General features: G+C 33.9%; 4 protein-coding genes across 7 annotated transcripts; 3 read left to right on the top strand and 1 right to left on the bottom strand.

The window, feature by feature from the left end:
• The first annotated feature begins 589 nt into the window (after positions 1 to 589).
• LOC102620771 (uncharacterized) lies at positions 590 to 6,936 on the top strand. The gene is made up of 21 exons (XM_006468560.4): positions 590 to 972; positions 1,078 to 1,209; positions 1,577 to 1,656; positions 1,945 to 2,031; positions 2,157 to 2,207; positions 2,306 to 2,423; positions 2,510 to 2,566; positions 2,668 to 2,732; positions 2,828 to 2,911; positions 3,000 to 3,050; positions 3,150 to 3,212; positions 3,302 to 3,348; positions 3,474 to 3,543; positions 3,633 to 3,695; positions 4,452 to 4,541; positions 4,627 to 4,665; positions 4,770 to 4,997; positions 5,088 to 5,173; positions 5,390 to 5,519; positions 5,625 to 5,718; positions 6,455 to 6,936. Exons 2-21 carry the CDS (start codon positions 1,092 to 1,094, stop codon positions 6,637 to 6,639), a joined length of 1,806 nt encoding a protein of 601 aa, XP_006468623.2. The 5' UTR covers positions 590 to 972; positions 1,078 to 1,091; the 3' UTR covers positions 6,640 to 6,936.
• LOC102621243 (uncharacterized) lies at positions 6,453 to 11,637 on the bottom strand. Of its 2 annotated transcripts, none has more exons than XM_006468561.4 (8): positions 11,184 to 11,637; positions 11,031 to 11,086; positions 10,856 to 10,915; positions 10,682 to 10,759; positions 10,180 to 10,309; positions 9,858 to 9,910; positions 8,927 to 9,142; positions 6,453 to 7,944 (listed from the first exon to the last, which is right to left on the bottom strand). In XM_006468561.4, the coding sequence occupies exons 1-8, from the start codon at positions 11,512 to 11,514 to the stop codon at positions 7,795 to 7,797; spliced, it is 1,074 nt and encodes a 357-aa protein (XP_006468624.2). In that variant the 5' UTR covers positions 11,515 to 11,637; the 3' UTR covers positions 6,453 to 7,794. The 2 variants fall into 2 exon arrangements, with proteins under 2 accessions (XP_006468624.2, XP_006468625.2); XM_006468562.4 differs by having other exon boundaries at positions 8,963 to 9,142; positions 11,184 to 11,636.
• Positions 11,638 to 13,586: 1,949 nt separating this feature from the next.
• Positions 13,587 to 15,111, top strand: LOC102578003 (ELF4-like protein). Of its 2 annotated transcripts, none has more exons than XM_006468564.4 (2): positions 13,587 to 13,720; positions 14,517 to 15,111. In XM_006468564.4, the coding sequence occupies exon 2, from the start codon at positions 14,552 to 14,554 to the stop codon at positions 14,894 to 14,896; it is 345 nt and encodes a 114-aa protein (XP_006468627.1). In that variant the 5' UTR covers positions 13,587 to 13,720; positions 14,517 to 14,551; the 3' UTR covers positions 14,897 to 15,111. The 2 variants fall into 2 exon arrangements, with proteins under 2 accessions (XP_006468627.1, NP_001275817.1); NM_001288888.1 differs by having other exon boundaries at positions 13,623 to 13,720; positions 14,511 to 15,110.
• A 3,911-nt stretch (positions 15,112 to 19,022) lies between these two features.
• LOC102622210 (beta-glucosidase 42) lies at positions 19,023 to 24,885 on the top strand. 2 transcript variants are annotated; one of them, XM_015527167.3, is made up of 13 exons: positions 19,023 to 19,226; positions 19,917 to 19,983; positions 20,244 to 20,302; positions 20,708 to 20,783; positions 20,958 to 21,032; positions 21,100 to 21,187; positions 21,545 to 21,770; positions 22,191 to 22,306; positions 23,335 to 23,549; positions 23,629 to 23,663; positions 23,754 to 23,856; positions 24,183 to 24,291; positions 24,431 to 24,885. In XM_015527167.3, exons 1-13 carry the CDS (start codon positions 19,113 to 19,115, stop codon positions 24,624 to 24,626), a joined length of 1,479 nt encoding a protein of 492 aa, XP_015382653.2. In that variant the 5' UTR covers positions 19,023 to 19,112; the 3' UTR covers positions 24,627 to 24,885. The 2 variants fall into 2 exon arrangements, with proteins under 2 accessions (XP_015382653.2, XP_052291270.1); XM_052435310.1 differs by lacking the exon at positions 21,100 to 21,187 and having other exon boundaries at positions 21,568 to 21,770.
• Positions 24,886 to 25,067: the final 182 nt, after the last annotated feature.

Genomic DNA, 25,067 nt, shown 5'->3' with positions numbered 1-25,067 from the left:
AAGCAGAATTAGAGCTCCTAGGTTTAATACTCGCTTCCATTAATATCTTGCCAAGTACAAGCTTTAACCAATCATAAAAATTATCAGTGTAAACATGATAAAGAATTTAATTCTATGACGCATTGTTATCGGAGTATGCATTATCCAAGACTCTTTCAAGTTACAGATTAAGTAATAAAAATATTTTATATGATTGTGAAGGTTGAAGGCTATAATGAATTAGTCATAACCTTAGTAGCATGGAGATAACATTGTTTTAAATATCTCCTTTTATCTTTTGTCTTTTGTTAACAAGCAGATTAGTTTAGTTAATTTAGTTAATGGGGTATCAGAAATAATTTTATATTAATTTTTTTTTTTCTTTTAAATATTGATGTTGGGGTGCGGAGCCAGGGTTCAGGGACCTGCCTGCTATCACAGGGCTCACAGGGACCTGCTTTGCTCAGGACACCAGACACCCAAAAAAAAAAAAAAAAAAGGGAAAAGGGCCTCCCATTCGAGGTCATAATGTTCAAGACCTTTTATTTTATTTTATTTATATATAAACTAAAAAAAAAAAACAGATAAAGAGAAAAATCATTTTCATATTTTTTTAATTTTTGTAATGAGGTTGATTAAGGGTGACAATTTGTATATAAAAGGCCGCCAACACTCACCAAAACCAGAAACAATTTCGTCATTCTCTTCTCTGCATTGCATTCTTCTCTCTCTTTCTCTTCTTGCAGCACTCGTTTGAGCTAGCTAGTGATAGTTTCTTGGTTTCTTTGTTAAATATTATTTACCCAAAAAGGGAGGGAAAAGAAAAAAAAGTTGGTTTCGCTTAGTTCATGCTCTTTGCACTTCCTTATCCAAGACAACTAAGAGAAAAATTAAGCAGATAACGTTACTACTATTATAAGTTGCTTTTGTTTGGTTAGTTCAACTCCAAGTTGACACACGGAGCAGTTCAATTAGTAAACTATCCAAGAAAAGGTTCCAGCCTCCTTCATCTTCTTTGTGGAAACTTTTGTTTCTGTAAAAACTGGCTACAATAATTAATAATAATATGTATGACATGCCTGCTCTGATCTGATCCAGGGGCATTGAAGAAGATGAAGTATGTTTTGGTGACTGGTGGAGTAGTAAGTGGACTTGGAAAGGGAGTCACAGCCAGCAGTATTGGTGTTCTTCTTAAGGCTTGTGGACTTCGTGTTACTTGCATTAAAATCGGTCTCTACTTCCCTTCTTCTTCTTCTTCTTCTTCCTCTCATCTTTTTTTTTTTTGTTTATTTTTATTTTTCTTGTTTTTGGTTTTTGGATTAATTGCTTTTTAGTCTTCTGAAATGAGTACATCATTTCTTGAATAACATATTGGATGATTTTTTTTTTTTTTTTGGTCTTTCCAAAATTTCTTTTTTGGGTTTTAAACCTTTTCTGCAACAATTAAAATGTCCCACTTTTCTTCTTTATGCGCCTCTAAATTTGCAATATATGTTCCTTTGTTTAAATGAATGTGCCTGCATCAATTTCTTTTCTCTGTTCCTGGTTCAGAATTGTCAATATCACCCTAATACTCACTTCAATCTATTTGGTTTAGATCCTTACTTGAACACTGATGCTGGAACAATGTCTCCTTTTGAGCACGGGGAAGTATTCGTCTTGGACGATGGCGGCGAGGTAGACAGAGAAATTTCTTCCCTTTTTATTCATTGTTGTACTTTGGAGAATATCTCTGTGTTTCCTTTTTTTTTTTTTCAAGGGGGTTGTATATTTTTGACCATCATGTTTATTTTCTACCTTTGTCCATGTATTTACTTCGTTTTGGATCAGCTTCCTCGACTTTTGCATTTTACTTCCTTTATAATAATGAAAAGTTTAAGCTTAAAATCTTAGAAAAAAGATAGGAGATTGATTGAAGCAAGTTCTTGCTCATGCCTTTTTTTTTTTTTTTTTTGGTTCTGAAAGGTGGACCTTGACCTCGGAAACTATGAGCGGTTCATGGATATCAAGTTGACCCGTGACAATAATATCACTACTGGGAAGATTTACCAGGCAAGTGTGGGGGTTACATAGCTATTTTTAATTTTCATACATCAGCAGCTAGAGGTGCCAAAAATCATAAGATTGAGTGGATGCCAGATTCTGATTTTGTTCTACTCTTTCTTGATGCTTGACAGTCTGTTATTGATAAGGAGAGAAAGGGTGATTACTTGGGAAAAACTGTTCAGGTATAATTTAACTGCTGATTTTATCACATATTTCTTCTATTTCTTAGAATAAAATTAATGTTTGATGCATGCCTTTTACGCATTCTTGCCATCTACAGGTTGTTCCTCACATTACTGATGAAATTCAAGATTGGATTGAGCGTGTTGCAATGATACCTGTGGATGGAAAGGAAGGTCCAGCAGATGTTTGTGTCATAGAATTGGGAGGAACCATAGGTACACTAACAACAAGGTTCTTATATCTGGTGGTGTAAGCTGTTTTCCTGTTTCCTTTACATTGAAAGATAATTTTCTGCTTTCAGGAGACATCGAATCCATGCCATTTATTGAGGCTTTGGGGCAGTTCTCATATCGTGTGGGTAAGAATATTTCCAGTGCAACACTATTTGACACAGTTAAGTCCTCTTTCTTTCATATTTTGTATTAGTTGACTTATTTTATTCGATTCTCCTTATTTCAGGTCCTGGCAACTTTTGCTTGATTCATGTCAGCCTAGTGCCTGTACTTAATGTTGTTGGTGAACAGGTAACTTATTATACAGTCCCATTTTTTTTATTTTTTTAAATTTATAAACTTGGAAATTTGACAAATTTCTAAAAAATAATGTTTACCTTGTTCAGAAAACAAAGCCAACCCAGCACAGTGTTCGGGGACTTAGAGGCCAGGGCTTGACACCAAATATCTTAGCCTGTCGCAGCACAGTGGTAGATTGATCTCTCTATTTCTGTCACAGACACACGCACAACTTAAGAGTGCTGGCTTTTAGGTTCTAAATCTTAGTGTATTTTTCAGGCACTTGATGATAATGTAAAGGGAAAGCTTTCTCAGTTTTGCCATGTTCCGGTATGTTGGTTCAATTGATTAAAATCTTATTTGAGTTTCACTTCTGTTTGAGTAATCGGCTTTGCAGATTCTTTCTTACTAATACCACATGCTTTTCAGGAGCAAAACATCATCACTCTCTATGATGTTCCCAACATATGGCATATTCCCTTGCTTTTAAGAGTAAGTAAATCTGTAGTACTCTCTGAACTTATTTCTACATATAATTGCCAATTCTTAAAACTCACATGTGTGTTTCTCTTCTTGATTAGGATCAGAAGGCTCATGAAGCAATCTTTAAAGTGCTGAACCTTCAAGGGTTTGTCTAACACTCTTGCTTCTCCTCCTTCCACTTTTTGGCTGGATCGTATAGCCTCTGTACATCCCCTGGCATTATTTTTCTCATCCATGCATCTTTATACAATTATCTGTAATGATTTGCAGTACTACGAAGGAGCCTTTACTAAAGGAATGGACTTCAAGGGCTGAAATCTGTGACGGGTTACATGAGCCAGTGAGTCTCCCAGTAGTTGTAAAAGTCAGAGTATATATTTATCAAGAATTGCTGCCAGAGTCTCATCTTTATGTGTCGGTCATTTACAGGTCAGAATTGCCATGGTTGGAAAGTACACAGGCCTTTCCGATGCCTATCTCTCTATATTGAAGGTATATTTTCCTATTCAAACCTTTTAGGGACTCAGAAGTATTTTGTAAAATTGAATTTTCATTTGTTGTTATAGTGGAGTCTATTTAGTTGGTGCTCAGTTTCCTGTAGTCAGGCAGCTCCGAAAATTATGACATTATAGATAGACCAGTTAAATATCTTTAGAACTTGAATTTTGATGATAGACAATCTGATTTTACTTTGGTTTATGCTGGCTTTGTGGTGTTTTAATTCAGCTAGAGCACCAACTGTTGATATAGTTTAGTACACCAATAAGTGAAAAACGTTTTAATTAACTAGATATGCAGCTTGACAACATGATGCGGTTACAACTTAAACATATTGGATTACTTTCTTGACTGGGGTATTCGAAAAACTAAAAGTTTAAGTTATAATTACATCATGTTGCCAACAATCCATTAGAATCTCTCATCGTGGTATCCAAAGAACAGCAAGCAACATAGCAACAAAAGTATTGTCTTAGAACCTTCAGACCTAATAAAAATGGTCCACTTGTTTACAGGCTAAATAACTTGTCATTTTGTGAGTGTCTTGATTTCTTTCTTCTCTCATGCAAGCTTATCCACTAATTCTATTTGATTTGTTATGACATCAGAATGCACTAGAGAAAAGTCATATAAATGTAATGTAAATTCGTACCAGTTTATTTCTTAATTCTTATGGTCTGAGTATGGCTATGGTATGCATGTTAGTGCATGATTTTGTGCTGGCCATAAAAAAAGTTGTGCTGTCTGCAGGCTCTTTTACATGCTTCTGTTGATTTACGCAAGAAACTTGTCATCGATTGGATTCCAGCTTGCGATCTTGAAGATGCAACTGAAAAAGAAGTTAGTGGTTATTCTGTTCCTTCCGTTGCAACTTTATTTGTCTTTTTCTTTGTTTCACATCTTGACAAAAATATTTTCCTAGCAGAATCCAGATGCTTATAAGGCTGCATGGAAGTTGTTGAAGGTCCGTGATATAATAGCTGATTCAAACAGCTAACTGTCATATATCTCCTTTTTTAAGTGTTGGCAACTTTCTCTAGTAGTGCTCTAACTAGCCTGTGTCTTCAGGGTGCCGATGGTATTCTTGTTCCAGGAGGCTTTGGCAACAGAGGAGTGCAAGGGAAAATTCTCGCAGCTAAGTATGCAAGGGAGCACAGAATTCCTTACCTTGGCATTTGTCTTGGAATGCAAGTTGCTGTCATCGAGTTTGCGCGATCTGTTCTTAATCTGAGAGATGCTAACAGCACAGAATTTGATCCTAACACCAAAAATCCTTGTGTTATATTTATGCCGGAGGTTTGTATCCGTGTCTCCTTTATTTTAACTCTACCGTGAAATCAAATAACTTATCTGGCTCTCTTTTCTAATTCTCTGCCATACAAACAGGGCTCAAAAACTCATATGGGAGGCACTATGCGTCTTGGGTCAAGAAGGACATACTTCCAAGTCAAGGACTGCAAATCTGCAAAATTGTGAGTATTATCTGACTATTTTGAAATATGTACATATGTGTGTTTTCAATTATGAATAAATTGTACATGGTAATGCAGGTTCATATGTGGTTTCAATTATGTGGAGATTATAATTAGTAAAGCAAGTTATGTGCCTCAAGTGTATAACATAACAAGTGCTTTTATTGAGCAACGATGTTGCAGATTAGCTAAACCTTTAGCTCTCTGTGTTATCAGATATGGAAACAGAACTTTCATTGATGAGAGACATCGTCATAGATACGAGGTGAATCCTGATATGATAGCACGCTTGGAAAATGCCGGTCTCTCTTTCACTGGCAAGGATGAAACTAGCCAACGCATGGAGGTATGGACTTTCAACTATAAAATTGCTGTGCTCTTAAATTACTTTTGATGATGCATAGTTTGGTAGTTCATTAGTTCTAAGCCAACAGACATATTAATGCCACAGATTGTTGAGCTGCCTAACCATCCCTACTTCATTGGTGTTCAATTCCATCCCGAATACAAATCTAGGCCTGGAAAACCGTCTCCTTTGTTCTTAGGTAATATTTCTCATCTTTATTTTGTTTGTGTGTGTGTGTGTGTGTGTTTTCTCTTTGTTCTTTGGTTTCCTTGAAAAAAGGTTTCGTTCACACGATATGGACTTTGGCATTAGCACCACCAGTTCATTGTCCATTTAAATTGAAGTTGTTCCCTGTATTCTATGTACATGGATTGCATGCTACTATTTCACTCACCAGAAGTGTACACAGGATTTCTAACTGTTTGAAATTTCCTGGAATTTAGACTATTATTGCTATATTGCTTTCAATATAACATAAAGAAACTTTTGGGAATACAACCCTGCTATGTGTGGGTGTTCTCATATGAAGAAGGAAATGCAAGCTTTTTGAATCTTTTGGGAATACAACCCCCCACCCCAAAAGAAAAAATTGCCTAAACAATGAGTAGCCTCTAACCTTTCACGAGTTCTCTTTGTTATATCTTTGATATATGCATAGTGAAACAAAATGCATTAGGGAGAAAATAAGCTATGATTGATTTCACAATGTTGTGTGTAAGAAACTTCCAGTTATTCACATATGAAACTTCTCTTTAACTAGTTAAAGTCTTAAAGATGGGTGGAAAAACTTCAAGGATTTTTTTTTTTTTTTGGGTGATATATCAAACCTAACACAAATTGATTTGCTGCATTATGCTAAAAAAAGCTTCATAGTTAATCATCATATTCCTATCAAACAATAAATAAAAATCTTCATGTTGTTGTGTCAAATGCAGGGCTTATAGCAGCAGCATGTGGGCAGTTAGATACTCTCATACAAGGATCTGGGAGCCAAGGAAATCTCTCTGCTAAGCTTGGCAACGGCATTGCAATGGAGAAGGTATACCAAAAGGGAACTACGAAACCTGCGAAAGTGTTATCAGATGGTTTATACAGCTATTGCAATGGTGTGCAAGTTTGAAGGCATTTTCTGCCATTGGTTTTAGGATCTATTAGTTATCAAGCAGTACTGATTCTGCCAAAGAGTTTTAGTAGCAATCTTAGGATTTCTCTGTACAGTCATTTGAGTATGGATAGGTGTTTCAGCTTGCTTTCAAAAGGGACTGCAGACAGACCAAACAGAGCTGAATCCCGATCTTTTAAATGGGATAGCCTGTTGTGTTTCATAGTTGTAATGTAACCTTTCTTGACCTTATGGCTGAGGGCAAGTGTATTATCAGCTTTAAACTGCAATGGGAAAGTTGAGTTTCACTTCTTTCATTTGGTGTAATGACATATGCTTCTGCTGATACTTACGCTAGTAAAATACACAGAAACAGCCCCACTGAAACATGTCATTAATCTAGACTTTACAATGTTTTTCTGGGTTTGTGATATCTTTTAGTGCTTGGAATGTGCATTTCAGGTATAATATTACATTACTTTGCAAATCAGACCTATAAAATGGTCGTGAACAAAGTGAAATCTAAAGATGTATGAATTGTACAAGTTATTTCAATTGACTCAACAGTTAGATCTTGGAGACTGAAATAATGAAAACATGGCATAATCAGCTATATAATCTACTATTAAGAGGAGTAAGAAACTAAGAATCAACATGCCTTGAAAGTTAAAATAAATTAAAAAAATGTGTGGCATCAAAGGAAAGCATGGTATAGCTGCGTACAAGGGGAAAAAAATTGTCATCAACTATGATCACCTCAAAAGTAATTACCTGGCGATTACCATCTGACCATCGTCTATTGGAAATGGCAGCCAAATGCAGAAAGAATTTATCTGAGCAGCCTATGTCCCACCACTCAGAATATCACTCCACATGCTGCCACGTTAAAGTACAAACAGTGGAACTGAAAGCAGCTACCATTCATCCAAATAAGTTATATCTTACAATTCTTAGCTTATCAATGAAATTTTTATAGCTAGACGCATGAAAGCAACAAAAATCGCTGGTCACTACCATTCATTATTCACTGAGATACATGCTTCATGATAGACTAATGAGAGAATCTCCAATTTCAGCAGGAATGGCAGGATTGACATACTTTTAGACTAGCAGTCTCAACATATTTGCTAGTGATCATTCCGCTAACCAAGAGAAGAGAAAAAACTTTTTTTTTCATTGAGAAGGAGCACAAGGCTTCCATTTCTTCACGGTTTCACTCAAATGACCTGGCACAGCTGCAGACCATGAACTCAAATCTGGCAAAAGTCCTGTTAGTGCAAGAAAATTTTCACCATTTCTTTCTGGCATTCTCTTCCAGCTTACCTGTTCCAACGAAATCAAACTATGAGCGTCATTCAGTCTACGCAGTTGCACATAACTGCTAACTACAGCAAAACAGATTAATAGCTCAGCATATGCAGAAACGTAAGGATATCAGACACTTGACTATGAACATGCATGCATGAAAAACTACGCATCATGACCAGTCTTGTTTAGAGTTGACAACCAAGGCCACTGACATACTTCCTCCAGTAGCTCATGCCAGGTGTTCAGTACAGTTGATCAGAAAATGATTGATTGGTTTTTGATCCATTTCTCATTGGCCTATATTATAACTCTGAGTAGGAATACTCCAACTGGAAGCAGCCTCTAAACAAAATCTCAGAGGTTTAATCTGAGTATCACCATTACGAGTCCAAAATAAAGTAGAGCAGCAAATGAATCAGTAGGGAGACAGAGACATAAAAAGGTTCACATTACTATCATAAGACAATGGATTTGAAAAGTGAAAATGTTTGAGACTCTGTTTTTTTAAGGAGACTTCAATAAGTGAAAGTGGTTCAACTGTTCAAGCATATTTTAAGGTGGTACAAAAAGGTATCTGCTATGAATTTCCAAAACATCTTATACAAACCAGGGATATCCGCTACACCCAGCTTGTGCAGGAAATCTCTACTTCATGGTTCTGAAATTTAGCTGGTCAAGAGTAGTCTTAGAACTGATACCAGATAAACCTTAAACTCAGTGGTGTCTTATGATCATTAAATAACTATATCATCCTTTAATAACTATATCATCCTTATGTCTCCATTTAAATGATTACGGTTTATGTGCATGTGTGTGTAGATAGAACATCATCATTTTCTTTGAAATATTGTGTTTAACGAATGTAGGCGTATTTTTGATAAACAGTACCAAAAGAGGCAAAATGTGGCCCCGATGTATGTTAGCATCTAGAAGCTTGAAATTTCATGTATTATTATTTCTACCATGATCTAGAAGATGGTTAAGAAGCAGAGTTAACTTGTCTGTGGAGGGATATTTCATGGAAATGCCATACTTTCCCAGGGAATGCTTCTGATAATGCCCTGATAGCAGAATTATGCATCCACACGTCATTCATTGATTTTGGCCGGGCTGCTCCATATGTCATATCAGATACTCCATCAATGCCACCACAATTGACCATAAAGCGACCATTGGGCATTAATCTATCTTTCAATTTCAACCAAGTTGCAACCTGTCAAACAGTCACACTCAAACTTCTTAAAATGTTTCATACAAAATTTATCTCTTCTTACTATAATAAGTGCTAATCATTGAAATAATTTTGTTAATTTTTCTTGGCCAAAAGCTTCATTCCTTTCCATTCCAAATAATGTCTTCATTAACATTCACACAACATTACTAGTTGAGAAAGATACTGCAATGATATTTAGTATTCTTACGGGCATTTACAGAGAAAGTGGTAAAATGAACCGTTTATTTTTTCTGCAAGGGAGGGCACCGGAATTCAAATAATAAATTATATTAAAGATGTGCCATGTTCTAGAAGATAGTGCATTTGTTAACCAGAGATTTTGTTTTATTGTATAAACATACAGGAGTCATAGACATGCATTGACTTCCATAGCATTTGAATCTATGTAATAGATAATTAGATAGCTTCAATTTAGTATTTTACTCATACACTTCATGCCTAAGCACATCCTGTAACATGGTAGTGGCAGAGGCCTAACCAAATGGAAAAAAAAGATTCATGTTGACACCTCAAGTAGTTAAGAAATTACTTCCTAGACAATGAATTCACCACAAATTGTCTAAAGTTAAAATTTATACAATTATGAATAATGGTGAACACATTCATACAGATGAGCATTTACTAAAAGATAAGAAACATGACAACATTTAACACTTTTGATTACAGAAAAAAATGAAACCAAGCAGGTACATACCTCTTCCAACTGTGGCAAGACCTTTCCCTCAGAAAACAAGTCTACTACAATGCCTGAACATACAAAGGTAGTGAAGTTGTAAGAACTTTATGAAACAGAAATCAGTAATGAAACATGTTCTTCCGAGGAAGTGAAATTGAATAATGCTTTTTAAAATTAGGAAAAGGCCAAAGATGATGACATGGATAAATAAGAAAACATCACGCTTTAATACACACCCAAAGAAAGAAAAAAGAATGATCCACAGGATATGCTGCAAATTCACACAGAACCACTAGTTCAGTAAAGGGAAAACTTGTGAAAAATTGGAAGGAAATCTCACCAGCATATCTTCCAGAAGCATCTTCTGAGGGAGAAAACACATCACCAATATGAACTTGAAGTACACCACCAGTTGCAGTAGGCTTCTCAAGATCAGATAACCCAAAATAATCCCTCACTTTGTCAATTAACTGAATTGAAGAGGACACAAAATTCCAATTAGTTTGGAAATGAATTGGAAGTTCTAATTCATCATTGTATTTTGTGATTTCAGGGATCGAAAAACAGTTCGGCTCAGCTCCAATGACTAAAAGTACATTTACATGAGATGGTGATATCCAATGTTAATGTAAGGCCAAATATACAATTCTCATCCAATGGAAAGGCGCAAAAGCTTCCACACAAAGTAATAAAAATGGAGTGCTATTTCCTGAAGAAAAGTGTGCTAGTGTAAGCATGAATCATATTTGATAGCAATTATGATGGAAATGGTTAAATTTTCTCAAACACTGATATGATATAATACGGCAGAAAGACATATATATATAGTTGAATTGCCATACAATTTCATCAATCTCCCAACCTTCAAGCTTCAATGAAGGCCACAAATCAAGCATCAGATGTGCTGCTGTCCCACCCCCCTGAAAGAAGCAGCAACTTCATGAAATCATTGGCTTGCATTAGTAATATTACTTAATTTTTTTGTAGTATACAGTTTTCAAGATGGAGTAAAGTACCAAGCCATAGATTGCAATTGGGCCATTTGGAACAATAGCCGGCAAACTAACAAATTCATCCTGTAAAATCAAAAACCAAGAAGAGACATTAAAACAAACAGACATGGGAAAGAACAATTAATCAACTCCAAATTAAGTTCGAAGAAAAGTACAAAGCACATGAAAATAAATGTACCCAATAAGAACCAGTCCATTTGTGAATACCCTTATTGATAATGCTATGAACATTATCTGCAGCAACAAGAACGACGCACACGCACACGCACAATTAAAAGCACTGAAAACTTTAACAAAGAATTATTGAGAGAATATGGCATGACTTTATTACAAGTAGAGTCGAGGAGCAGCATTCTAGACTTGGGAGTGTCCACTATTACAATGTCATTGTACTTGCTTCTTACTGCTGTCACCACCTGAAAGTTCTCTTCTTCTTCTTGTTGCCGTTGGTCATATTGGTCACTTGATGATGATGAAGTGGTAGCATTGGCTTTTCGAAAGCGCGAAGCTGAATGAAGATGGGATTTTAACAATAATGAAGCGCCGCGTTTAGGGAAGCAGAAGCAGAAGAAGAAGAATGTATTGTTAGTTATAGGATTAGAGATGAGTCTTGAAGCCGAAGCTGGGTTTATCACAAACTCCGTCACCGCCAGCGAAGCCATGCCCTAGCCTTCCTTACCCACTTCCGTCAACTGAATTAACTGTTCCATATGGTTATTTGGTGTTGCCGGCTTTGCACATTATCCTATGTGGGACTCACAAATTTGCACACTATCTTATGTGGTTCCCATAAAATTGGTAGAATTAAACTAAAAACATATAGGTACGTTAAATATTTATTGAGAGAGTTTTATCACTTTATTGATTAAATATTTATTGAGAGAGTTTTATCACTTTATTGATTTTATTCAGTTTAAATTTAAATTAGTTAATATTTAATGTGATTTTTAAATACAAGATGATTTAATATATCGAAAAAAATTATGGGTCCATCACTCAGCCTCTAGCTATATTACTGAGATTTTAATTTTTTTTCTTCAATTACGATTGAAAGTAATCTTCTCTGTTTTTAAAGTGTGAGTGAAGTGGATATCGAGTGAAAGTAATCTTCTCTTTTAAAAAATGGGAGTGAAATAGATATTTCTCGAATTTTAAAAAAAATAAAATTTAAATAGTGCTATATAAAATTTATTGTAAATTAATTTCAATAATTATTTAATTATAAATATCAACATTAATCTCGTAAAATATAAGTTGAGATTTAATTAATAGTATCATATAATTGAAAAAAAGATTATGGGTCTCTAAGGGGTCATTTTTAGAGCAATGCTTACCGGTTGAGCTGTGTCTACCGCACACAAGTTTGGAAGGAAGAACCTTGTTAATTAGCATTTACCTGTTAAATTATTATAATAATAAGGGGGATTGTCACTTTTCTCTCTACAGTAATTAACATATACTATTTATCCCCATCTGTTTTTATAATAGTCAAAAACCCCCCTGACAGGATAAGTTTATAATATTATTATTTTTAACAACTCTTTTATTTTACATTTATTATAAATTAAATAAACTACATGTATAGAAACTAAATAAAAAAATTAAGTATTAAAAATAAGAAATATATGTTTTGATATGAGAAAAAAATTAATAATAAATTTTTTTCTTGTAATTTTTTTGTGTGAACATTTTCTTATAATAAACATTTTAAAATATTTTAAAATTAAATGTAAAAAAGTATAGGCAAAATATTTTATTATTTATCTTATAATAAATTATTATTTTTCATTCAAATTTTCTTATAATAATTTTTTTATCATTTTACTAATAATTTTCTTATATATTTATTATAAGAAAATTTTCACAAAATAAATAAGTATAAAAAAATTATTATTAATTTTTTTGTTCATATCAAAACATATATATATTTTTTAATACTTAATTTTTTATTTAGTTTCTATTCATGTGATTTATTTAATTTATAATAAATATAAATAAAAGAGTAGTTGAAAATAATGATAATATTGTAAATTTATACTATTAAGGGGGGTTTTTGGCCATTATAAAAATAATAAAAAAAGAAATACTATATGTTAATTACTGTAGGAGAGAAATTGACAATCGCCCTAATAATAAATTAATTATACAGTAATTTATGGGATATTCGTTGAAAATGAATTATTAAATTGTTTAGGCCTACGTGATATTTATTATGTATTATATTTTTTCGACAAAGTAATAAATGTAAATCAACATTATCTGATTACAAATATGCTATAATTTTACAAACGAGAAGACCGCTGAGCGCACATCATTTTTGTAATGATGGCAAGTTTTTGTTCGATGAAAGTTGTACGAACAAATATATTATATTGTTATTATCATTTTCTTCCTTTGAATGTATGTTCATTTCAGACAAGTTTTAATATCTCGATCTCCTTTTTTGTTTTAGTTAGTACAAAATGAGAATAAATCATTATTAAAAAAATTATTGGGTATGATAGACATGTGCTTTTATAGGATCAGTGATGGCATGAGGGGCACATTAGAACTTTCACTGATCAAGAGCGGTCAACTATTTAGCTTGACTGGAGATGCAAGACGCTAACGGTAACAGTCCGTCAGTCTAGGGTGGCGTTGATGGGTCACAAAACTATTGGGGGTACAATTAACAATAAACCAAAAAATGAGGGGGTAATCTATAAAATTAATCCTTAAAAACAAGCCAGGAATTGTACCGTTTCTCTCCACACAAATCTTGACATTCTCTCTTTTATCTTCATTATTGTTCATAATTCCCATTGTTTTCTTCAGAAAATCCTTCGTCTGTTCTTCTTGTTCATCCACTTTTCCTGCTGCCCTTCCAAGGTGAGTGATCAAGAAAAGGCCAAGAATCCCTCTAGAGATTTTCTTTTTCTTTTTCTTTCTATTGCTATGGTTTCATAGTCTGATGGGCATGTCTTAGTTTTGGAATTAAAATTTTGATTATGCTAAGTTCAGTGAATTGTTCATGTTTGTTTATGTACTTTGATTCTTCTTACCTTATAATTCTTATTTTTTTTGCGTGTGTTTGGGCTTTTATAGTTGTTTCTTGGAAAATCTTTGATACTTTTGGAAAAGACTTGCTTTTGGTTTTCCATTTTGAGGCATAGCATAGATCTTTCTCACTGATGTATCGATTCGCAGCACATTGTTTTCTGCAACAGAAAAGTGTTTTCCTTTCACTTATTTTCTGGTCCTCGGAAATTTGGGGACTTTTTGAGAACATCAAATGAAAAAAAAAAAAAAAAGTATCTTTTTTGGGGAAAAGTGTCTGCTTTTTTGTACACAGAACAATCCCATTTCATTGTCTCTTATGCACTTCTGCTGATTCTCTGTTTGTTTGCTGAGAAAAAAAATATATATATAGTAGGGAAAGCATATAAAATAGAGTCATCAATTCATGGAAGTGAAGTTCTTGGATTAGGCTCAATCTGGTGGAGGTTTTCAAATTTAATCACTATGGTCCCATAATAATGCTGAATTGATGTCCAAATGATGAGCTTTTGCATTTTGAGTTTTTTTAATTGTAAGAAGAATGATGGGCTCCCATAAATTTTTTTTCTTTTTTAACCCTCAGTTGGCTAGAATCAATGCTGACTTTGAGTCTTTGATGCAGGAACAGGACTGCTGGAAACTGTTAAGGAAGTGAAAACTGAAATGGAAGGGGATATATTCTCAGGCATTGGTAACGGCACACAAGTGGATGGCAAAGTCTTGCAAACATTTCGCAAGAGTTTCGGGCAAGTTCAAGACATTTTGGACCAAAACAGGTTGCTAATCAATGAGATTAACCAAAACCATGAATCAAAGGTCCCCGATAACTTGACACGAAATGTTGGTTTGATCAAAGAGCTGAACAACAACATCAGAAGAGTTGTCAGTCTCTATGCCGATCTCTCAAGCTCTTTCGCCAGATCAGTTGAATCCTCATCTGAAGGGGAATCGGCAGCTGCATTAAGATCTGATGGTAAAGCCAGCCAGAAGAGAATTAGATCCGGGTAGTTTATCAAACTGAACTTTCTTGGTAGTTCTTTGTTCTTTCTTGATGTATTAGGAAGTTGATTTGATAAAAGAGGGACGGGATTTGTTGTCATTACACAAGTCTTATGAATCAATTACATGTATAATGATTGAAACAGCCTGTTGGCAAATTCACCACCATTGTAATTATGTTAACTGTGTCCTCTCATTGAAATCAAGAATGCTTCTCTTGTTTACATTTCTCGAACCATCCTTTTTTTTTTTTAAGGAATTTAGTGTTATTAATGTTTACTTGACGCTGTGGTTCTTCCTAATGTGCTTGGCTTTTTGTTGGATGGCTTAATTAATTTTTGTCATGTCACTTTATTGATATGTTAATTATTGCTTGATAGACTTAAGTTTGATGGCTGAACTGTCATAAAGAAAGAGTTCTGGAGAGGCTTAATTTTTTATATTTTTACTTTTGCTATCTTTTAGGTTGTTAGAGAGGCTTTAAGTCTAATATGCTCATCATTAATTATTTTTCTTCTTTTAAAGCCACATCTCTATTTTTCTTATAATATATATATACCATCATCTGCTTTTGGTGGGAACTTTCAGCAACCCACTTCATTCCTATCCAATGTTTGTCAAAAGAGATTCGTTCTAGTGCCCGTAACATCCTAGTTGAGGTTAGAAGAAGAATTGGTATTTACTGTTCCTTTTATCCTGAGATAGTAATTTATCAATCTCTATCTCTTGAAGCTTTATTTTCTTCCATTACATAAACTCATATACACTTAAACTAACAGTTGATTGAACTTGAGTGCTGTTTTCAGTGGACCCAGTGAGTTGGTTTCATTCTTCTATATTTTTTTGTACTATTTTCGTCTGAACCATTCATTAGCTTGTTAGATTCAGGGTGAAGGAGGACCCATGTGAATGATCACAGTGAACAGCTGGTTTTTGGCTTATATTTTGAACATTAGTGGTCTGCTGCATTACTCCAATTATTGATGTAATGTTACTCAATTCAATTGAGTCAATTGTCTCTTGCCACATGGACTAGGATCTATTGCTGAGGCTAACTCTTTAAGTGCTTCTTGAATATCATCATTACCTTTTCTTTCATTTATAGTGATATCCCTTTTATGTTTACTTTTGGACCATTCAAATGGTGCAAAGTCAGGTATTCATGGACCTGTGGTTTAGCTAATTAGTGGCTATCTACAGCTGAATATGTGGAATTAGTTTATAACATATTTCTTTGTTTAAGTGACTATGAAGTCAAGAAGATATCGTTTGTCAGGCCACAGAATAAGGCAGGACAAACTAAATTTTTGCGGGCATGTGAACAGAGAGATGATGTACTTTTTTTATTTGCAGCTTGCACTTTCTGCATATGGATGTGCATAGTGAGTAGCCAACATTTTTTGATCTCCTTGATAACTCTAATCTTATTTTATTGTTGATAAAAGATATTTAAACTTGGCTTATATTATGCTGCTTTCAGACTCAACGTGCTGTAACAACTAGCATCTAAAGGTTATTGTCATCTTTACTCCAAATATGGTCCTTTTTGACATTATGCTTGTAGATGATTTATTGACTAATTCTGCTGCATCTATTCGATCTTGCTAATGATTTGAATACTTTCTGTACCAGCAGGAAAAACTTTGCATAGCAAAATATGCATCATTGTTTTTATTCTGATTCTTTTTGATAAGAAAAACTTTGTTTCGTTTCCATTGTGCACATTTTGAGTCCAAGATCCTCGGAAGACTTGATTATTGATCTGGTGATGCATTGTTGTTGCGATCAACCCATGTGATTTACAAGTTAATCTTTGTGATCTTACTAATAGAACACAACTTTAATCTGCGACTAGATATTTTTAGAAATATGTAGAAAGATTAATATAACCTTGTGAGCTAAAAAAGAAAGGGGAATCTGATTATGTGAGAGCTTTTGATAAGGTTTGGATGAAACATGTTGGTTTTAACTTTTAAGAAGATCAAAGGCGGCCAATGCTGGCATGCTGTTCACATGAAGTTGAGGAATCAGACAAAAATAATAAAGTATGTAATTCTGGAATGCACTATCAATGGCAATAACGCCCTCCAAGACTAAGAGCTCTCTTTAAAGAATGTCTTTGTAACTTGCACTCTTCATTTCAATTCAGAAAATTGATCGAGATTCAAGAAGAACAGATACATAAAAAGCAAGTACGCATCTATGAGCAAATAATATTTCCACCCACCGCATCAGAAGTTCCAAAGGATTCCATGGCATTTCGCTTGTCTTCCATCTCTATGCATCATCTAATATATTTATCTCATCACTGTTCATGAAATAAATACAACAATCTCTCATTTAAACGACATAAGACATTCAAAAAAAAAAAAAAAAAATTAGTCAGATGAAAAATCTGAAAATTAAAAAATAAAGTTTGTTAATATTAAATAAACAAATGAACATTAGTTGAAAGAAGAGATAAATAATTAATTAAGATTATTCTTGGATTATGACAACAACCAATACCATGAACAAGAAGTTAATATGATCTAGCGTACTCTTGCGTTTTGCTTATTTAATTATGTATTGTTTTCATGATAGATATAGTTTATGATAACAAATTGTATGTAATTAAGAATAATCCATGATAAGTGGTAAAATTTATGAATTTCACTTAAAAAAAACTTATTAGACCCTCAAATGGTCTAATCTTATATATATATATATATATATAAATGTTCCAATCTAAAATTTTAAAGTACGAAAACGTATAAAAAAACATTAAAATCTTATAATTTTAAATTTTTTTTAAACTTTTTCGTATTTTAAAATTAAAAAAAAAACTATTTTATATATATATAGAGCCCATAAAATGACATGTCATCACTCTCTCTCAATATATATATATTTATATATTATTACTTTCCACGGGTGGGTAAAACGATAATTATTATTACTTTAAACATAATTAACTAAACACGGTCTTTTTGAAGGAAAAGGAACATTTGATTTCTCTGGAAACTAAACCAAATTTTGTATTATTAAAACTAGTTGGTGGGTCAATCAATTTTACTTTGAAATATGGAATGGACAAAAGAATAGACACTTGGCATAGTGCTCCCACAAGTCGCATCATCTCCCATAAAAGATCCGCTTGTCATTTCCGAGGAAACGTTCCTGATGGGGACACGTGGAGATCACTAGACGGCAAATTGATTATGAGAAGGGGGATTTCGCTATGCCTGTCACGGTCAAAGCCAAAAGCAGTGGCAATAGTGGTAAGATTTTGCTAATCTGGCACATGCCACTCACCTTAAAGTCAAGATTTTCATGTTACTTCCCATCTTTTTTTTTAACTTAAATAATCAACCCCAACCCCATATAATGATTTTATTAAATAATTTACATCTAAATACTTTCAAGAATTATCCTTCCAATCTCCCTTCTTTGCCGGTTCAACGGGGTTTCAATGCCTTTTTTTTTTTTTTTTTCCCTTAAAAATATTATTTTATTCTTTAAAAATTTTACAAGCTTACTAGAACAGATAATTTTACTCTAGGCAGAAAAAAAAGTTCAAAAATAAAATTGTGAACCACTCTTGCCATTTGACACAAATGGGCCAACATTGTCTCATCAATCTGAAGAACTATTGGAAAGATAAAATTCCAATCCTCTTCAATATGTATGCCTACAAAAATATTCACCAATAATGATACTATTGTAATTTACGAGAACACTAGAAGACAGAGATTTATTTATTTTTGAATAAAAACCGAAAACTAAAATAAATATCAAAAGGTAATAATAATTCTCTAGCCTTCTTCTTTTTTTTTTTTTTAATTCTAAACCATTCTAGAAAAATTATTGGTTGGGCGAGTTTTTAATGTTATATTGGGAAATTTTTAATCTCCTTCATATAGTAGTTAGTAATTGATATGAATTTGCCTTGAAATGAATTCCAAAAGAACCAAAAAACCCAAATAAAAAAAAGAACTCTGGTGTCATGTTTGTTAAATTTACATCACTTATAACTCTCACTCTTTGAAAATCCTGTTCTTGTCTGTTAACGACAGAGTTGAGGTACCGTTATCAGCGCAACTTCTAATACACACACACACACGTGTATGTATTTATATACACACACACACACACACACACACATTAATATCACACGCCTATTTACTCTGTTGTGTTGCAACTGATCACCCTGCGTAGATTGATTTTGAGGGAGAAGGAAACAAAAATGGTGAAGAAAGAGGAGTTGTTGAAGGACTATGAACAAGCTGAACCAAGAAATGTGTCTAAAACTGATTTCCCTCCAAACTTTGTCTTTGGAGTTGCCACTTCTGCCTATCAGGTCTTTTCCTTATTCATTTCTTTCAATTTATGCTCTGGGTATTTCATTTCGCTTTCCTTTTTCTGGTTTGCATGCACATAATGAAGTTCATTTCTCCTGTTCTTATCTGCCTTTTTTTTTTTTTCCAATTTTTTTTTCTTTTTTTGTCAAAACATTTATCTTTGCAATGCATGCACACGTTAGTTTCATTTGTTAGAAATCTAATGTTCTTTAATCTGGTTATCTGTGGTCTGTACTAGTTCTTTTACAGAACAATTTTTTTCCCTTTTTTGGTAATGTATTTTTTAGTGAGTGGTTATGCCCTGTAATTCAAGGGTATAAATGTAGACTTATTTTTCTTAATTGCTAGCGGCTCCAATATTTATTTTATATTTGTATCTGTTTGCCAGAATTAGCTACATTGCTTGTAACCTACAATTTATACTTGATATATTAAAAGATATACATGTGATTTGGTGAGATATACATGAGTTTATGATTTGGAAATTGTATAACAAAAGGAAACAATCAATAAGAGACAATAGAAAGAGACTAGAGTATATATTTGCTCTTGTTGCAGCTTATGAATGTCTAAATTTTCTTATGAAAGGAATCATTAAGGACATCTTATAATACATGCCCCTATAGACCTCTTGTAGCACCCCAAAGAGTTTTCTATAAACATTTCAAGTTAAAGTTTGTCTTTTACAGATTGAAGGAGCCTGCGAAGAGGGTAATAGAGGTGCTAGTATATGGGATGATTTTACACACACTGAAGGTTTCAGATCTTTTTTCCTTTTTCTCCCTTTCTCTTCCCCCCCCCTTTTATTTAACATGAACAAGCTTTTCATATAATTAATCCGTTTCCCCTCAATCAATGTGGTCATAGTTGAAGTTGAGCCTGGTTATTGGACTTTGAATATTAAAGTTAACATAAGCTTTTGGCATTTTATCCATTTCACTCCAATCAATTTGATCAAATATGATTTTTAGCTTGGCTATTAAATTTAGTTTGCTTTTCCTATTTTCTTTTATTAGGTAAAATTATTGACAAAAGCAATGGTGATGTGGCGGTGGATCATTATCATAGATACAAGGTCAGTACTAAAGTTAATAGCCGTGATGTTTATTTCTGCAAACTTCTAAATCTGTTTGATTCTTCTGCCATCAGGATATTTTAGGGTGGGGAGGGGCCTGTGAGCAAAACTATCTGTTTTTGTATATCTATGTCACGACTTTCCTTTGAAGAGTATTCTTATCTTTGTCTTGATTATAATTATCTGAATAATAGCCTGTTTTTCTGTTCCTTTGTCAAAGTAGACTCTCTATGATGGACTGAGATAACTGAAAAGTGGCCTTTAATTCCAAACTTTTTGTGGAGACATCTTTTGAAGCAGAAAGATGTTTAATTTGGACTTTATCAGTGCATCTCAGATTTGTTATGGTTGTTAAGTTATTTAACCGTCCAATATTAGCTTCTAAACTGAGTTGGTGATAAACAGGAAGATATCGACCTCATAGCAAAGTTGGGATTTGATGCTTATAGGTTTTCCATATCATGGTCTCGCATCTTCCCTGGTATGCCCTCCTACTAATTTCAAAATTTTTTCCTCTATGAAGAAACTTTAACTATTACTTTGGGATAAAGCTTACATACATTGTACATTCTATTGAGTAATAAATACCTATGATGTTGCTTGCTTAACGATTATTACAAATGGACTTGATGTACTTTGTTTTCTGCTTTTGCAGATGGTTTAGGAACCAAAATAAACATGGAAGGGATCACTTTCTACAACAATATCATTGATGCTCTTCTTCAAAAGGGTATGAAACAATTTGATTCCCTTCCAGTTGCAGCGGCTATACATATTAAATATCATTGTTATTGTAGGTATTCAGCCTTATGTAACATTGTACCATTGGGATCTTCCTTTGCATCTTCATGAGTCAATGGGTGGGTGGTTAAATAAGGAAATAGTGTAAGTATTATGCCATCATTAAATTCTCCAGTTGCAAATACTTTGATTCTACAATTTTTTTTTTTTTTTAAAATTTCAGCTCCTTTTCATATAACAAAATGAGTCATTTATTACTTGTCTTGTAATCAATTTCTATCATGGCCTTTTTGGGGGTGAGAATTTAGTAATCCATTGTAATTTATGGTATTGTGTGACCCACAACTCTCTGTCTCAATTATTCGATGAGGAAAAGTTCCTTGCTAATTTATTTTAATAGGTTTGGTGCCTTATAAGATTTTCATATGTTAACAACCATTATGGAATTCCATTTATTACTTATTAATGATCCTTGTGGCTTTATGTCTGGGAAATCTCCAGAAAATATTTTGAAATTTATGCAGATACTTGCTTTGCAAGTTTTGGCGATAGAGTAAAGAATTGGATTACAATAAATGAGCCCCTACAAACTGCGGTTAATGGGTATTGTACTGGGATATTTGCTCCTGGAAGACATCAGCATTCATCAACAGAGCCATATTTGGTTGCTCACCACCAGATCTTGGCCCATGCTGCAGCATTTTCAGTATACCAAAGAAAGTATAAGGTATACGCAGATATGATTTTTGTCGCTTGAGTTTTGGCTGCATTGTTTTTAGGTCATGACCTTAAAGAACACCTCTAGTCCTACATTTTTCCACAAAAAAACAATTGGAAATCCAGAATGATTAGTGATCACAGTTCCAATTTGACATTGCATCGTTTAATTTAGGAACAGCGAAGTTTCCTTATCTTCCGTATAGTTCATGATGGTCCCAGGATTGCCAAACCCACTATTGTTACAACTGACTCTTCACTAGCTATGCTCTAATACATCTGTGTTCATTGGATATAGATTTTCTACGCATGAATATAAGCGATGAACTAATGAAACTTTCATTAGTACCTTCTTGAAAAGAAATAATTTTCTGTCAATCTCGATAATTAGATTTATGACATTTTGTTGCTGCACTACTTACTGTTCCAGGATAAGCAAGGGGGAAACATAGGGTTGGTGGTAGATTGTGAATGGGCTGAGGCTAATTCAGATAAAATTGAAGATAAATCTGCAGCAGCGAGGCGCCTTGATTTCCAGATTGGATGGTACTGCTTGAAATACTCAGTAAATGTTATTTCCTTGAATTAGTTAATTAATGGTGTTGTTTGGATAATTTGGTGCAAAAATAAAACTTATAGTTCGCCAAGTCTGATTCTTTAAATTGCAAATCATTCCATCTCTTCTTTTTTACAATGCAAATATTTATATTTGAGCTGGTGGCACATCTCCGTTTTGTTTTCCTTTAAAAAAAAAAAAAAAAACTCATTCACTGTCGGATTTTGTGAATCTTTGGCGGTAATGTTATTATATGAAAATGTGTTCGTCTTTTATCTCTCTCTCTCTCTTGCATGCACAGAGGTCATGCTATTCAAATACAAAAATGTGCATGACAAATAAAGCATCCTCAGAGTTGATCTGAAAATGATTCTCATAACTTTTCAGTTGCAGTCAAACGTGGTAGCTCCATATAACTGGAGTCTCTCTTGGATTGTGAAGTTAATCATTAGATGTTCACAGGTCCGCACTAGTTGATTATGAACGAAAGAGAAAGTTTACTTTTCAAACTAACCTCTTGAATATGTTGCTCATCATTAAAATGCATGGAATGTGAAGGCTTAAACCATGGCAAAATGTAGAATCTACTGTTATGATTGTGATCTGTCATACTGCCTGTATATTGTATATTTCACACCATATTCACACTCTAATTATCTATGAATTTATAGATTGCTGCAACACAGCCTAATTATATGTTTTAGTATGCGGTACTCTACTAAGAAGTAAACATGAAAGAATAACTCCTTGCTAAACCCTTCTGATGGAGGAAATACTTGCTGGAAAAACAAGTTTTATGGTTGCATAAGCTGGTTCTGTGGCTTAAGGCTAGCATATTCATTTCCATATTTTCAAATCACACTCATGTAGTGCTTGGCAGTTGTTGGTGCTAGGTCTCATCCACCCAAACCAACTGCAGTTTTTTCTGTGATAGGCAGATGGTTTATATCGGTATATTTATTTTAGAAAATGTCTGTTTTTATTATTTTGGAACCCTTTCACTCCGTTTTCCATATAGGTACTTGCATCCAATATATTATGGAGACTATCCAGAAGTTATGCGCAACAATTTAGGAGATCAGCTTCCCAAGTTCATGCAGAAAGATAAGGAGTTGGTAAGGAACTCACTGGACTTTGTTGGCCTAAACCACTATACTTCAAGGTTTATTGCTCATGCAACAAAAAGCCCGGAGGAAGGCAGTTTCTATGAAGCACAAGAGATGGAGAGACTTGGTATAACTGTAGCAAGCTATTTATTGACTTTTCATGGCAAATTTAATATTTTTTTAATTAATTTTTTGCTTCTTATCAGTCGAATGGGAAGGAGGCGAGGTCATCGGTGAGAAGGTCCAGCTCTAACTCTCTCTCTCTCTCTACTTTGCTCTCACTAATCTTTATAGGTGGTTTTCATTGTGCTGAAAGATTTTATGAATGCAGGCAGCATCCGAATGGCTTTATGTTGTTCCATGGGGCCTTCGGAAGGTTCTTAATTACATAGCTAAAACATACAATAACCCACCGATATATGTTACAGAAAATGGTATGTGCATAAACTTTTCCGTTGAAGTAATAATAATAATAGGTTTGCAATTTCAGTTTTTAAATCGAATCAATGAAAAATGAAAAAATAGTTCCAAATGATTAATGATGGGATTTGATGAAGGAAATAACATGTATGAACACACTGATTATTTCTTCACTGGTGGAGATCTCAAAGTCGGGAAGTTGTACTTTGAATCTGAAATGTAATTATCACATGTCTCAGCTGTACTCAAGCTAGTAAAACATTGATCATACTAAACCATATTATGTGTGTATTGGCTTTCTTTCATTTCCACTGAGTACTTATTGACCTCCTTCTATAAGGTATGGATGATGAAGAGAATGACAGTTCCCCACTCCATGAGATGCTAGATGACAAACTGAGAGTTAGGTATTTTAAGGGATACCTTTCTGGAGTTGCCCAGGCAATCAAGTGAGTTAAATAACTGGTTTCTGTCTATATCATATTTAAAAAAAATTTCAAGCTTCCTCCCTTGTGTAGTAGTTTGTACGTTATCAAATGTGTTGTTGGAGGTAATTCTACTTATTGTTTTATCTGTTTATATGTGCAGGGACGGAGCAGATGTGAGGGGCTACTTCGTATGGTCATTACTGGACAATTTTGAGTGGGCGCAAGGATATACCAAACGTTTTGGTTTGGTTTATGTTGATTACAAGAACGGGCTAGTTCGGCACCCAAAATCTTCTGCTTATTGGTTCATGCGGTTCTTGAAAGGCAATGAAGAGAAAAATGGCAAAGAAGAGTGAGCACTTATAGCAATGCCAAGGGCCTTTATTATTTCATCATGTTAAATGTAGCTTACAAAATTACTTCGCCCACGATTGATTTCCCAAATAGACCTGTGGCCGGCAGTGGTTTTCGTAAAAAGAAATTTTATCCTGCTTGTTAATTGACTTTCTAAAACTTTTATGCTTTGGAGTTGTTTGCCTTCATTCTTGGATATTTCAGTTGTTTAGCTCTATTGCGAAACAGTTCCAGAATGTTCAATGATTTGGGTTGGGTACATGTTTGCTGTCAGCAGAATGCTCAATGTGTTTGCAGTCTCTACTGCAATTGGCTTAAACGATGGATCCACAATTACATCTGTTTTCATGTTTGTTTAATCACGTTTTAGCATTTAACTGGTGGCTTATTTAATAGAAATAAGGTATTCTTTAGTCTTATTTTATGTAATCTTAGTCTAATTT

The sequence above is a fragment of the Citrus sinensis genome, chromosome 2 (genome assembly GCF_022201045.2).
Source record: "Citrus sinensis cultivar Valencia sweet orange chromosome 2, DVS_A1.0, whole genome shotgun sequence".
In the NCBI taxonomy this organism is placed as follows: domain Eukaryota; kingdom Viridiplantae; phylum Streptophyta; class Magnoliopsida; order Sapindales; family Rutaceae; genus Citrus; species Citrus sinensis.
The sequence above is the reverse complement of the archived record's forward strand: the minus strand, read 5'-3'. Positions and strand labels throughout refer to the sequence as shown.